The 15,831-nt window shown below is 39.7% G+C and overlaps 1 protein-coding gene across 1 annotated transcript; it reads right to left on the bottom strand.

Moving 5' to 3' along the window:
• Positions 1-2,469: 2,469 nt before the first annotated feature.
• On the bottom strand, positions 2,470-15,748 carry CRABP1 (cellular retinoic acid binding protein 1). The gene is made up of 3 exons (XM_010282336.1): positions 15,575-15,748; positions 12,736-12,849; positions 2,470-2,799 (listed from the first exon to the last, which is right to left on the bottom strand). The coding sequence occupies exons 1-3, from the start codon at positions 15,740-15,742 to the stop codon at positions 2,749-2,751; spliced, it is 333 nt and encodes a 110-aa protein (XP_010280638.1). The 5' UTR covers positions 15,743-15,748; the 3' UTR covers positions 2,470-2,748.
• Positions 15,749-15,831: the final 83 nt, after the last annotated feature.

Genomic DNA, 15,831 nt, shown 5'->3' with positions numbered 1-15,831 from the left:
GCCATAAAACTAACACCCTGGACCAATTCTAATCTCTGTGCATATAAATTTACCCAGGCACCAGAAACTCTAATGTAACTTCATGAAAGTGAATCAAGTGGCAAAGCTTCCACACTGAAATTACCCAAGAAAGGAACTTCTGTCGTGCCAGACTGCAAATGAAGCTTAGGGGAACAGTTTCAATCCTGGAAGAAGAAAGTTCCCAGTTATGCAGGGTAGCTCATATCTCAAGAGCCTGTTTTTAATCATAATCTCTACAACCCAGTTACACAGCTCATGCTTTACTACTTGCATAGTAGTTGCCAGCTGTATGGAAACCTGACTTAGTATTTTCAGGTTGATGGGAAAGCTTTCTGAAAGAGATTTGCTGGAGCAGCACAACAGCTTAGCATGAGCCTTCCTAGAAATGAAACGTAGAAATCACTGCTTCCATTAAATGCACTTACTTGCTCTAGACAATATGAGGTTCATACCAACACCTTGCTGAACTCTCACAAACTGTGCATCAGGGCTGCTTTAGACACAGGCAGAAGAGGTAATTGCTAGGAGTAGCATTTTTCTGGAATGGTAAAACAGCCCTGCTGCCTACTGGCTTTGGCTCTACTACTTGCCTCCTTCAGCTTGTACCAGCCACCACATCCACCACCCACCTTCTGGGAGGTGGAGGCAAAGCACTCTACAGTGTTGGTGGGCTCCTCTTGCTGTAGGATATGGCATGTGCCAGCATGTCCTGCAACACAGTGCTATTTACTTCTCAGCCTTGATGTGGCAAGACACAGTTTTGTCTGCATCACTGAGAAGCTTTGAGCTAGCTCAGCCTGGTACTTTTTATGGAGTCCCTTTGATACAGCTGACTGCAAAAGCAGATCCAGATACTCCTGAAATGGAATTTGTTTGGGAAAAAACCACCCAACTATTTTAATTTGAGTTCTTAAAAGAAGATAGAAAATAAAGACAGATCACTGTCGTTCCCCCTCATGGCTTCAGTCTTACCAGGGGGTAGCTTCAGCTGCATCCAAACCACAATGAACTAATTTCAGGACATGCTTCAATGTGAGCTAATGTGCAGTGTATTTAATTGGTATCAACTGAACCCATGTCTTGGAAACAGGGTTTGGCTTAAGGTTAGAGCGTGGAAGGAAAAGATCCCCTTTTCAACTGCAATGTTGTATCTTGAGTGCTGATGGCAGAGTAAGAAAGTGTGACCTGTCAGAGGAGAGGGGACAGAAAACATCATCATTTTCTCCCGTTGTGCTGCTGTAACTCACGCTGCAATATATAGAACAGGTGGCTGATTTCTCCATAGCGGTTTGACAATCCTATCAAAGGGAATTCCTCTGCATAGCTCTGCAAGTGACAAAGAGACAAAGTAATTTGTTTCCCATGGATATCCGAAGACGATCAAGCTTTGGACCCATTTTCCCATTCTGAACATTGAGCACAGTCCAGTAAACAGGCCATATACTCTGCTAACACTGAACCTCTTAAAAATTTTCTATGATTGAGTGACATGAAGCAGATAAATTATTTGTGCAAAGCTGAAAGTTGGTCAGATAAGCTTGGATATTGCACTGAAATAAGTAGCGCTCCTAGTCCTAGTCTCCTGGTATTTCCAAGGCTGAAGAACAGAAGAGTTTCTGGTGCATTAGAGGAAGGTCTGTCCAGCTTGAATCTAATACTTGATAGTACTGTGACCAGAATTCTGAACCAGAATAAATAAATTAAATTTGGTGTTTCTTTCCTCCTTTAACTATGGCCCTGGTTTGTGAAATACTTAGTTGTTCAAAGAATGAAAGATGATAATGAAGAGTTACAGCTCTCACCAAAAGTCAGAGCTGTAACATTGAGGGGGAGGAAAGCCATTGGAAGTTCTCTCTGTCACAGGCGAGAAGGTAGAAAGGAAGCAGCTTTGCTAAGCTTTATCATTTTATGACCCAAACAAGTAAAGTCTGTCAGATTCTGCTGGCTCTCTGATCAGGCCCAAGGTGCTTGGGTGTGATGACAATAAGTATTAGTCATGATCACAATGTTATTTGTCCTGTAGATACAGCTGGGTTTTGTACTTGGATAACGAGTGTCTCACCAGGGAAAGTCTGGGCATTCTTCAGAGACGCAGCAGGGAAGAGGGTAAAGATCTCTCCTTGTCTTGTCTGGTCTGGTTCTGCTGAATCACAGTCCCAGCAATCCGAGGATACAGGAATTGTTCTGCAACAACTCTCCCAAGGAGACAGGACAGAAAGAAGGAAAGAAGCAGAGCTCTGGGTTTGAGAGAGCAGCCTGCAGCTCTGTGAAAGGCCTTGCAATTCTCTTGCTCTCCTACACTCTGCGTTGCCCTGGGAAGTGTTCCCTGGCAGCATAGTGCTAGCCAACAGCAGTGAAACTCCACACTGACTTCAACAGCGGGTAAAAAGTGTTTCAGTCCTAACCAAAGCACTGCTGGGTTTTCTATTAAAAACACCCCAAAACGGCTGTGAGTTATGCCCAATAAGTTTAATAATTGATGAAACCATAGCAAGTGACAACTACAAAATACAAAGCAGACACGAAAAATGATGGCATAAAGTTGGAAGGAATAGTGTCTGCGATGAAAAATGAAAGCAAAATACACTTAACAGAGGATATGGATTCAGATATAACACACACGGTCACATACAACACCGCATTAGTAACAGCAGACACAGATACTCATTATACTGGGGATTTTCACAGTTCTCCACTTCATCCCAGATGACAAGTAAAGTGATGTTTTTACTCTCTTACATAAATTCTTGTGCACACAACATCATCAGCACCAAAGGTCTGGAAAAGAAATAGAAATCAATCAGAAGAGATGGAACCAGCAAACATCTAGCACCATTTTTTAATGTTATTTTTACTATAGTAGCTAGTTCTACAGAAAAAATACATTTTCCTATGTCTTTTGACAGATGAGAGTAAAGAAAGGAGTCATTTTGGAAGAGGAATGCAATGTAAATGACCTTTTTTCCAAGGCACGATGAATTTTGTCAGAATGATAAATGACACAGAAATTCCCTTTTCCTATAGTTTCTTGGCATGCATTTATAAATAAACATGAGAAAAGAAAGAGAATTTGGAATGTACTGTTGTTATATTTAGAAACAGTTGCAGCACTTTGAACTGGAAATGCTGAGGGTGGAATTCAGATGCCATGTTCAAAGGGTATTCTTTGATATTTGCAGGTATAAATCAGAGTAGTTCAAATGAAGTCAGCAGAGCAATGCTGAAGACCAGGAGAATGTATACCTATAACCTGTAAACATAATGCTGCTGTAAGATGTTGACACACCATGCCAGGATACCAAAACCCTCTCTCCCAAGCTGTAACATGGGCAGTGTCGGTCACAACCTTCTTTCAGGATACTGTGACCTTAACCAGTGAATTTATTAACTATGATAAGGGTCTGAAACGAGGGCACATAATGGAGAAAAATGTTGTGGATATCAAACTCATTTCACATGACTAAACACCTATGAGATCTCACAAGCCTTTGATCACTACACATCTGAAAGTCACTGACTTACTACAGACTATGTCCCATTACTGTCCCATTTCTTACACCAGAGTTAGTACCTCAGAGTACCTTGATTTCCCAGGTACTTAGAGCTGGTGTTATGTTATAGCATTGACCGAAACAGAGTTTCAGATATGCATCTGAAAGCCTGCAGTTTTTTAATTGCTCTATCGTTCTGCACTTAAACGGCAATTCTGCCACAGCAATATTGCAGTACAGATTATCAGGACATTTAGGCAGCACAGTGATTGTGGCAGCTGCCTGAGAAAGCCACCTAAACCCCAAAGCGACGGTATGCCATTTCAGGTCTGACAAGCTAAAATCTAAGCAAGCAATTAAACATGAAGGAAATAATGGCTGCAAGAGTGAGGAAGTACTGACTGCAAAAAAATTCATGTTCAGCTACACTGACAGACAGTTTCGAGTTCACTACTAACAAGTTGTGAGGTGGGATGTTTGGCTGTAATAACTGCCAAGGTCTCACTGAAAAATATAATTAAGACCTACCCCAGTGTGTTATGAAAATTCAGCTGGACTTTATTTGTTTTAATGCTTTCTACGCCTGTTTTGGCCAACACTTCTTTGAAAGGACTTGGCTTTAAAACAGACTCTGGCTTATATTTTGTTCACTTTATTGAGGGGAAAAGTCTGTTAGTGTTTTGGAGATATAGGCTTTGTTTTTATGCATATAAAGAGCTTATCATATCGATCTTTATATAAATTTATAGCTTATACATGAAAATGTCTGAAAATGAACATTAAAGGATGCAGATAATTCTCTATTGCCTGCAGCACCAGCTGCAAATACCCTTACTATGGCTTCCTTCAACATTTCCAGAGTTACACACAAAGGCAAAATTATTTCGTCAGGATCTTTGCCAGAGAAAGCAAGTCAGAGTCAAGACCATCCAGGGCTTGAGGTTGTCTATGGAGACTGGAAAGTCACTGTGACAGTTACTGTCTTTCTATGGTACATCCAGGCACTGCTAAACACAGTGAAGTTTGGGTCCCCCGCTGCTATTTCAACACAAACCATAAATAATAGTAAAACAGTCTTTCTGTAGTGTTCTCCAAGAGCTGGCACGGCCCCAGTCTGACAGTTGGAGCTGTACAGCTATGCAGCCACAGCTTGTGATGTGAGCGGGTGCCACATCAGCCAGTTCTAATGAGAATGGCTGCAGCAGCAGTTTGCCAAAACTCTTGTAACCTCCCTAGTAAATTTATGTCTATTCTTTCAGGGAAATTAAGAGACAAATTCCTTCCCCTAAACGTGTGCAACAGCAGTTATTGTCACAACACAGCTGTATTGAGAGGGAACACTGCAGGGAAGACTAGATTGAAACAGATGTGATCCACGCTGCAAGTCTGTCCTAGGGTGCCACTATAGGTCTGAGTGTCTGAAATTCTAGTGTCCAGTTCTGAGACTGCAGTCCTGGGCAGAGCTTGCTCCTAAGACATCAGTGTAGTCTGGTTGGCAGCTTCTTTGCAAGACCCACAAGGAGGAAGTGTGAAAATAAAGATAAAAATTTGTGGAGGAAAAAAAAAAGAAATAGTAACTTTCTGGGAAAGCTCAGTAGTATGGGTGCATCCAGAATGCATTGCAGAAGCAGCAAGTCTACTGTATGTACACACTGACTGTTGTGCACTCACAAAGTCACAACTTGACACGCTTGTGATAAAGTGCAATGGCTGTTTGCTTTGTACTTCCAACATCCAGCTCCAGCTGGACTTCTGGACTCTTGAAAATCTCAGGCAAAGGACTGTATTCAGATTGCTCTGTCAGGATAAAAATTAAGTGCAGAAAACGTGGACATACCTGGAGAACCCAAATACATAGTAGTCTTACGCAGTTGCTATACACAAGGATTGTCATTATCTTCAACACACCAGTCTCACAGTCTGGAAAACCACTATAATTTAACACAATCATATCTTTAAATCTAGATCGTAAAGAGATAAAATTCATAAAAAGCCCAATTACATTTACTTTGGAGTACCATGTAGCCACTGGGCACTTCTCAGAACAGCCAGGCATCCTTTCCGTGAAGGCCCAGCTCAGGTTACGTGGCCTCTGACCTGTTCCATGAATAAGCTGCATTTTTTAGCACTTAGATTTTATACCTTATACCCATTCAGATGATTAGTGACCTAATTCCACAAAAATAAATGGCTTTGATTGTCATGGTTATGTATATGGTTTAAATGTGGACTTATGTACAAGGCATTTCCCTATCTTATTGTAACTTACTAGCATTGTTGATAAAACTCCACTAAATGTTGCTAAACAAAGCAAAGAGGAACATGTTCAAACTTGCTGCATTCCTTTTCTTCTGGTTACTCACAGAAATCTCTAATGTACAGCTGGGCCCAACCTCAGGGGAAGATCCAAATCAAAAGACTGTTACTCCCCCATCTTTCACACTTAAATCCGGGGGTAGGATGAAGCAGTTGAGTGTCTATGGTTCTAATTCTAGGTTGGAAAGGAGTGATAGTTCCTGTCAGAACAAGCCGACTTTAAAGATTTCCATGACCCAAAGGAGTAGAACTTCCTAATAAAAAGAAAGAGAATGAGCAATCCTGGCTATGTGGCAGTGAAGTTTCACCAGAGCAACCGAAAAAAAGTACAACACTACCAAACTGCAATTCAAATCTAATGAGAAGATGAGGGATTTTCAAACACCACCTTCTCATCGTCTTGCAAAGGTCCCATTAATATTACAAAATGCTACAAGGCAAGGCTTCTATCTAAATCTAAAATAGGATTTTAAATGTGCAATGACTGCAAATTACAGATTTGTTTTCTTCACTTAGCTTATCATAATCTGTAGCTAAGAGTCCAAAAGCGCACTGCAAACAAAGCCCTGCACAGGGGGATAATCCAATAAATTGACCTCTCTCAGTTCACTCAAAATCTGATGACCACTGACATCATTAGAGATTAAAAGAGAATTACAGGGCAGTAATATATTACTGTATGAGTAAACCTGCTTTTTGAAGGCCTTCTTTACAAGCATTTGCTGAGGAGCCTTAGGTGATAAGTGGAATGCACAGTCTAATTAGGAAGACGGTCATTGAAACCATCACCTGGGAAGGATCACTTCTGCCAGTGTACGCAAAAATTCCGTTATCTGCTCATGACTGACCAACCTGCACAGGCAACTTGCAAAAGGAAGACAGAATATATCAGCAAACAAATGAAGATATTGCTTAAATGAATCCTCAGAAAAAGGCTTTGTCCACAGGCAAAGTTCCATGTTATCCAGAATAAAGATATAAATCTTCACAATAAAGGCAGATTGCATATTTCCTTTCTCCACCTGACTCCCATAATGTTTTATGAAAGAGGTTAATCATTATGGGGCCGTAGTCATAGAAGGTGCAGCCCGCACTTTCAAACTTGGATATTAATGGCAAATTATCCATTAGACAACCTCACTTTCTGGAGGATATCAGTTGACAGGACCATGCAAAATAAGGCCATTTATCAAGGTACATAAATGTTGATATTTGTGTTTGAGAACTGCTATATTAATACAGTTTCCTCAGAGTCATGCAACAAATGAATGACAGAGGTAAGAACATGAGAAAATTATATCTCCCAGTAGTAGTCTTCAAAGCCAATACCCAGCAAACGTCTAAGCTACAGCTGGTATTATAAGAGGCTGTATACAGGATCAGATGCATCCAGGATGCAAATGGCTTTGGCTCCTTTCTCTGCTTGTGTGTTTGGGATGTAACCCAGACAAGGCTGTACTAGTGAGCAGGGGCTACAGATCCCTAAGCCCCCTTCTAAATCTGCTCCTGGCAAATAGTAAATTAAAGCATTAGGTCCATGCAACACATACATATGCATTATTACAGGCTTTTGAACTTTTATCAAGGCTGCTTTAACGCGGTCAGCAGCAAACCCCACCACTGACTTCGGTCTGAGTAGACCCTCCTTTTGCTAACTAAATTTATTTAAGAACACTCATCAAAAAACATAGAAAAGTTAAACACTTAGGTAGCTTTAACATTGTTCAATACGGGGCTTAGGCACATCACAAATCTCAGCATTCGGCTGCAAAGTATCTTTCCAAATCTGCACTGACCCTTCTCACCTACTGTGTTTGATTTTAGAAGCCAGCAATATCATTTATAAAATGTTCACTCACTCATCTAGGTCTAGGCTCCACAGTTCACCAGTTTTAATCAACTACAGCATTATTTTTCTGGGGAGGGAATGTAGAATAGAAACCATGCTTGCAACCCCCCTAATGTTTTGATCTTTGACCCTTGCTATAATTGATTCAGAGAACCCCTGTGTGATACGTGAACTGTGTAAAATGTGGTCTGAGGCTGTTTTTAAAGCCCCTCTTCAGTAATCATCCACTTTAAAACATTCGTGTGTTACAGATTAAACTAAAATCTATAGAGGCATGAGCAGCCATGAAAGCAGCAATGCAGATAAAGTTTGAATATAAATGTTTCTCATTTGAATAGCTAACATTTGGCAGCAGCATCCTTTAACTTGGTAAAGAGCAGACCTTTTGTTCTTCTGACTTACACGAGTGATTGATAGTTCATTAATGTCCCTGACAAAAACACCCAGCAACAGCAAAAACATTACAGAGTATAAAAGAAAAGGGAAGAAAAAGCGTATTAGAATAGATTTAATCCCAGATCTTAATTTTCTACAAGGAAATCTATATAATTGTATTATATTCTGATCTTGATTGCTCAAGTGCTAATCCAAGTATAGTTTATGAACGTGGACTTGTAAATACAGATATTCTGACTCTCTGTATGCATTACAGTCTTAAAGTACAATACAATATAATCTAAAGAAACAGTCAAGACAAATGTGGACTCTGATGGGGATCTATCCCTTTCACCCTCCCTTTCTTGCATACTCCATGTAATTTTTTAATCTACATTGTTCGGTACTTCTAAAAATGCAGCACTGAAATGCCAGGAAGTGCATCAGATGAGATTAGAATAAACAACACTGATGAAGGTAGTTGCAATGTTCTAACACATTCACAGCACCTTTTTTATAAAGCAGAGCTTGATCTTTCTTCCCTTACTCAGCTGAAAGGACTCTTTTTCTAACAGGACTTTAGACCTACATCTGCCATTATATGAGCCAAATATTATTTATGCTGCTAATAACAGTAATCTCATTCTCCATGCTGCAAGTTGCTAAGAAGAATTAAAGGCAAACTTAACTGGTACCTGGAAGGCAAAGAAAACCTTTGCTAACTAAATGGTTTGTTCCCAGCATCTGTGTACCAGAGGCCATGATGTGACATGGAAGACCATCATATTGCTCCAAGGGAATATCTTTGAAGAACATAAGGAATTCTTCTGCCAGGATGCAAGAAAGATTGATAATTATACAGTAATATGGTTTCTATTTTAGCTCTATGATGGTCATGACAATTCAACACTGATTTTTTTTTTCATTACATGTGATAATAAATGCATTTTATTTAACATGCTGTGTTGGGGAGAAAAATATATCCTTCCACTAGGAAAATGTCATAGCCAAATAGACCCCCTAAGCAATGCAACATATTAGATCAAAATTATGTGGCAAAGCTTCAACATTTATGCAGCCAGTATTAGCGGAGTAAAACTCATTCCTTACCCCCTGCCTGTTGCCCCAAGCCTTTTTTCCATTCATGCCTCTGTCTAACACAGTTTAGATGCCGCCTTGCAACTTTTTCCAAATAGGATATGAATTTTTTTTATTTCTTCTGCAAACATACGTAATAGCTAAAGACATTCAAGACTTCTTGAAAGATTTCTTTAGATAGAGAAACAGGAGCGGAGAGTGTGAGAAGTATCGGCCTTATAGAGTTCACAAACTGCTACATCACAGGCTCTGCCCCATAAAGACAGCTTCCCAGCTGCAGACAAGAATGTGGTTTCCTTCTGCTAGAATGGAAATAGGGAAAGCTTACCAAAGCACATCAGAAAGAGTAAAGGAACAGAAAATATTTCTTACCTAAGTAGGGAGGTTTGAGAAGTGTGATGATGGGAATTATTAAATGTTTGAAGTGATATGGGTAGCAAAACTGAATGACAATGAATGTCAGGTCCTAAAGAACCCTAACAAAGCTAGGAGGATGGAAGAAGAAAGAGAGGAGAAGACAAAGAAAGATCTCTTATTCTCACTGTGGTCTTAGTTTTGAGGAAGTATGATCTAAGTAGGGGTTTGCAGACTCAGATACAAGGAAAATTTCCGAGCCTAAGATAAAAAAATTTGACTTGAATCTTTCTTCACTGGAGTGATGAAAAACCCAAACACAGCTGAGAGGCAAGAGATCAAAAGGGATCATGGGGACTTTTTACTAAGAGCTTCTATTCCTACTTTGTTCCCTGTTATAGAGGAACACATCTCAGCCAATCCCTTCAGGTAGTTTAGCTTTTAAAGGCCAAACAATGGTCTGGCGGGAATATTCTGGGGTTCTAAAATTAGGAGCCACAGACAAGAAAATGTAGCTTCCCTTTCCCTCTTCTGTCTTCCTCCAAACAGTAGAACCCTTTGTTGCCTCCCAGAAGGGTTCATTTTGGCCATCTTAATTTCTCCAAAGGACCAGAGACCTCACACTCACCACCATTACTCCTAGAAACATACTGTTGCTGAGCTTTAGGGTGTCAGAAGATTTTGAACATGTTGACCCATATATTTAAAAGATTTGTACATTCAGTGCCATCAAATGTCGTGACAGGCTTGAAAATCTTTGTCCTAACCAAGTAATAATTAATAAAGCAAAAGAGGCCATTACTCTCCAGAAAAGAGGTAGGAGAATGGCACTGCATATCATATTAAATGGTAAAAGACAGAGAGAATGATCTGTATCACTTGGAAGCAACCACTATGTTTTCATAATGGCCACGGTAAAATTGTACATAGCAACCAATGAACATAGTCCCAACTTGCAGGAGAGGGGATGGGGATCAGTCTGTGCAATCAGAAAGCAGGAAAATTACTTGGGATCATGATCAGCTGAGCATGAGTTGCCAAAGAAGAGTTAACAAAGTCCTCGCATATAAATGGGTGAGAATAATTTCAGGGCAGGGAGATGAAGTCACCGCTACATCAGGTGCTAGTGTGATTGCTAGCAAAACAGTATGTGCAGTTCTGGTGTTCACAGTTTAGAAAGGAAACTGATAAATTGGAGGGGGATATAGAAGCACTGAAAGAACGATTCAAGGAAAGCTTGCTCTATGTTGAAGGGCTCAAAGTCTTCCAGTGGTTTAGCTTAACATCAGGAAGGTGCTTCCAAGAGGTGGCTTGATCAGTGTTGTTGAGAGAAGTATTTGCAATAACAAACTTTAGGTGTATTATTTAGGTTCTTTTATACACAATGTGTAATGACTGGATGTTGAATCTAGACATAGACAGATTAGAAATAATGTGTATATTTTAATGGCAAGGAAATAAACCAGTAAAACAACTTAGCAAAAGTTGTGATTGAGTTCCCTTAAATGGAAATATTTTAATAAGAAGGAAGTTTTTCTAATTTATATCCTAATTTGAAAAATAGTTAATTCAGAAAAGCTTAACTGTATTATACAAGAAAAAAGGTTAGATGCCTTTATAATCTTTGAGTCGCTCTGGTTTCTTAACCAACCTCATTCTTCCCCAGCAGAGCAAGTTCCCATTGCTGACTGCAGGAGGCAATTGTATTATGACTGGCTTTCTTGATTTGCTTGGAGCAGTTCACTTTGTTTAACAGCTGCCTCACTAGTTTGTTGCTTAAATAATAAACTATAGAAATATATTGTTAGAAAGCTGGAAAAATTACAGTTGAGAATATATTTTGTCCACTGCATTATATATAAAGATGTGAAGCAGTGATCAAAGTACTTTGCCTCCTAAAAGTTTCTGATAATATAAAGAATTCCAATGCTTGAGTCAAAAGAAATTATCCAGAATTGGAGTATTCATTCAATAGAAACCAGCGTGATTTCACTAACAGCATACACCTCCTCCTAAGGGGTGGGTGAACAGTTCCAGGGTGTCTGGAATAATATTAACACCTTAAAAGCCTTTTGTTTGTACTTGGTTACATTTGGCTCCTGGTTTTGTTTCAGGTGCAATCTTAAAAACAGAGCTCCAACTGCTTTAAAGAAATAGTAGGGAGGCTGTTTGCTTTTTAAAGTGCAGAGGCTTCGTTAGTGTGATAGTTTGAAATAAAACCTCCCTGCTTTGATGTTTTCTTACCCGTCACTCCAGCAGCCTGTCTTCCATGCACAAACTGATGAGGCGTAACAGTCTAATCAACTATTTACCCGGAATTCACTAGTAGGAACATGTGCAACAAAATGATTCTGAAGTCAAGCTGAACTGTGCTACTTGAAACTCAGAGAAACTATGTCTTTGTCCCATTCAGGATATTGTTTCATTAACGTAGAGGGACAATGGAGGAAAGATTCAGTGAAGAGAACTCAACTCTAACAGAAATAAGTACAATATAAATAAACTGCACACGATTCATGGCATAAACAGCGAGGCAGTTGCAGAGGTGCTGCTCAGAATGCCTACAGTAACCCTGCCGCCATATGGAAGGTCACACAGGAGTGGGGGGATGTTGGCTGACAGCAAATGTGCAAATTGGTGTATTTCTGAGAAACTCATGAAGGCAATTCTGAACTGCATTCAGAGATTTTACAATCAGGAATTGCAGAAGGTGGCAGAGATGGGGGAGGAATTATATGTTCTTCATAAACAGAATGAGATTAGAGCATGCTAACAATGTGCCACATCATTCGTGCTATACACCATGTGATTGTGCATAAGAAGCAACATATGATGCACATGCCTAAAAGAGAAGGTTCTCCAGAAATTAGGTGAAATGCCTTGATCTCACTTTCACCAGAGAAAATCTGCAATAAATCAAGCAAATTCTTTGGTGGTGGTGTGAATTTACAGAGCAGAAGTGGCCCACTTGTGATTATTCTACCAGTAAAAGTATGGCAAAAGTTATAGCAATAAAATGCAAGTGAGAACCTGCATGTATCTTCATTTGTTCTTAAAAAAAAATGTAAAAAGAAAGGAAAAAAAAAAAGTGATGTATGAGTTGTGCTGTACAGATTTTGAAAATGGTAGTTTTACAGATGGATTTAAGTAAGGAAAAATAGGAAGTCATACTATATGGTAACAAAAAACTGTTAATATGGTGCATGTATTGGGTGGGTTCAAGGTTCTTACCAAAATCAGCTCATCATTAGCTAATTCTCGAGTCCAGTATGTTTTGGGTCCATCTCCCTCAATAAGAGTTTGTTTGCAATAGATCTTGTTTTCATTCTCCCAAGTAGCCAAACTCTGTGGGCAAGAAAACCATTAAGAATAACATTAATTATATTCCCCAGCAGCATGAAGCAGAGACAACAATGAACAGTAGTGAGAATAATTGCTGCAGTAGAAGAGCAACACTTAGACAGATAAAGGCAAAGGGAAAAAGACATCAGTGGAAAGTGGTGAAATCAAAATTAAGGTGTAAGGGGGCACTTTGGATATATATTATAGTATATACTATATATAGGTAAGGTATATAGTAATAACAAAAAAATTGTAAATGTGTCTTTTCAGTGTAAATCCACATTTGTTTCCAAATTAAAAAGCCACTCAGTTTTCATAAAATGCTTGATGTTGAAAAGTTTAATTTAGAAACATGTGATAATGTAGTTTCTACATTCCCAAGCATCTTTGTACACATGTGTTTTGATCTGACATGTTATTTATCACTAGAGAGTCCCCTTAGTGTAAAAAAAGCATAAAGAATTGTATGTATCATGTTGTGGTCATAAATAATGCAGTATTTGTCACTTACAACCTTTCATGCTATATGGCACTGTGCCCAGTTAACTGCATATTAAATACTTCTTGTGCTAACAAACTAGAATAAATCACAAGTAAATTAAAGAAACTTTGTCACAATTCTGGTGTTTGCGATATTACTTTTTTAAGGTTGTGGGTCTGGAGATTAAAATACCCTTGAGCATTTTTCAAAGCATTTCAGTGATGACTATGAAACCACTGAAAAATAAAAAAAACACCGCCATAGGATTTGTTTAGCTTTCACAAACAGGCAAGCCCTGACTTTCTTGCTTTTCATTCTAGCACTGAACTACTCTTCTGCAGTGCAATGGAACAGCTGTGCAGAAGGATGCCCTGTAATGAATGTGCAAGTAATCGCTTTATAACTAGCACATGGGAGACATTCATTAGTCTGTGATTATATACATATATGTGTGTGCATATGTATGCATAAATTCGAGTTAAGAAAAAAACTTTACTCTGATTTAAAATTAGCTGTTTACTGTACAAATATTTTTTCAAAACAATAGTTTTTTTAAGCCATCCAACCATCTCAAATGGCAGTTATAGAAGCTATGCCTTGCGGTACAACTACATATGACTTGCTCTTTGTCTGTATGAACAATGGATCAAGTTAGTTGGCAAACACTCCACCCCATAAAGTGTATCAAAACCCATCACCAGTCAGCAATTTTGCCAGATATTGCAAATTACATTCTGAAGTATTATTTTATTATCTGTCAGTTTCTGCTCTGTGGCCACATCTTGGTTATATACACACAGCAGTACAACTTATTCCTGAGAGTGGGCTATAAATAATTTCACAACACATGGAAAGAATTTACTACTTCACAAAACACATTTCTTTCAGATTTTTCCAACTTTCATAGCTTACAGCCATAATTATTGTTTTTCCATGTGCAGCAATAAATCTTTCTCTAGAAAGCGGGTCACATTTATTGTATATGCATTATGCATGAACACACTAAAATACTACTTTTGCCGAACAAGATAAATTAACAAAGCCAGCAACATTTCCTGAACAAACTGTTAAATATACGATAACTCATCCTAGAGATCAAGTGGATGTTCTAAATGTTCACTGGTTCCCAGAATCTGCTTCCCTTTTTCATAAATTTAAATTCACAGCAATTGCATCAGAGATAGTAAGTTCTGAATTTTTAGTGGTCCAAATGGTCTCAGAAGCTGGTCCAGGAATTACCAGAGATCATATTTTGGAAGTAGATTATTTCACCATCATAGGATACTTTCGAAATTGTATTCTTATTTGGGACTACAATCTGATACTCTTTACTCATACTTCTTTTGTAAGTGTTTTATATATACTTCTCTTACAAAAGTGTGAGAGTAAGGTGCCTGAAGAAAGGATAACTAACCCATGCCTTTGATAACTTTTTTCAAAAGACAGCTACGATCACAGCCCAGTTCTCCAATACCCCAGATCCCAGGTATTTACACCAGCAAGAAGCTGGTGTCAGATGCTGCCGACTTAAAGCCCCCTCCATGGCCACAGAAGCAGTTACAAAGGTAGAAGAGCAGGGGCTTACACACAGAATCAAGCCCCAAACACTCCAGTGAACGCCCTCTAATGTGCTTCTGCACAAGGAGATGGTGTAATTATGTCTGGTATAACACTAGCTGAAAGTCTGTCTTACACTGTTAAAGACTTATCTGATCAGCAAACCGGAGACATGCACTTGCAAAGGAATGAAAGAGGATTTCAGCCCCAAACTACCAACAGTCTACAGTCCTGCTTGAGAACTCGGCTGATGCAGTTTAGGACAAAAGTTATGTTAGGTTTGTGCACCTCCTGACTCTTGAGGTCTCTCTCGCTCCACCATTCCCAATGTTCCTGCCAGGGACAGAGGTTGGAAGAGCTTTCACTGCAGAGAGGGAAGCAAAAAGAGCTGGACAAAACCCTGCCAGCCAAAGAGTCGGCAAGCAGGTACTCGAACTCTGCCTTTGAGACCTGCCAAGCTCTGTTGCCTTCAGATTTCAGTTTTACCCTGCAAGAGGGAGAATGTTGGGCAAAGGACAAGAGGAGCGGCAACCACCAAGCACCCCCAATAAGTGTTTCTGGGAAAAAGAGGGTGGGGGGCATCAATTCCTTTGCCTAAGGAACCAGCAACAGATGTGTTTGTCCCATCTAAAAAGAACTGGGTAACACACACACACAGACACACACACATGCCCCCAGCTCTCCTCCTACCCTGCACTTTCGTCCATCCACTGTCTCCTCCTCAAAGCTCTCCCCGATTTTGAAGTTGATCTCAGTGGTACGGACAGTGGTGGAAGTTTTGATGTAGAACTGGTCCCCGTCCTGGCGGATCTCCACGTGGGGTTTGGAGGCGGCAGCCACCGCCACCTTCCTGAGCATGGCATTGACACCTGGGCAAAGCGGGGAAGAAGCAGAGCTTGACGTCGCCAGCCGCGCCCGGGGCTGAGCTCGCCCTACGGCGGGGCTCG

Source organism: Phaethon lepturus, unplaced genomic scaffold, assembly GCF_000687285.1.
Source record: "Phaethon lepturus isolate BGI_N335 unplaced genomic scaffold, ASM68728v1 Scaffold12662, whole genome shotgun sequence".
In the NCBI taxonomy this organism is placed as follows: Eukaryota; Metazoa; Chordata; class Aves; order Phaethontiformes; family Phaethontidae; genus Phaethon; species Phaethon lepturus.
Note: the sequence above shows the minus strand (reverse complement) of the source record. Positions and strands in the feature narration are given on the sequence as shown.

Excerpts from the sequence above, each read along its gene's own strand:
- CRABP1 (XM_010282336.1), bottom strand. The coding sequence starts at position 15,742 with ATGCTCAGGAAGGTGGCGGTGGCTGCCGCCTCCAAACCCCACGTGGAG. Across the intron at positions 12,850-15,574 it reads TGGATGGACGAAAGTGCAGG|AGTTTGGCTACTTGGGAGAA; the intron begins GTAGGAGGAGAG and ends TCTTGCCCACAG. Across the intron at positions 2,800-12,735 it reads CTAATGATGAGCTGATTTTG|ACCTTTGGTGCTGATGATGT; the intron begins GTAAGAACCTTG and ends TTTCTTTTCCAG.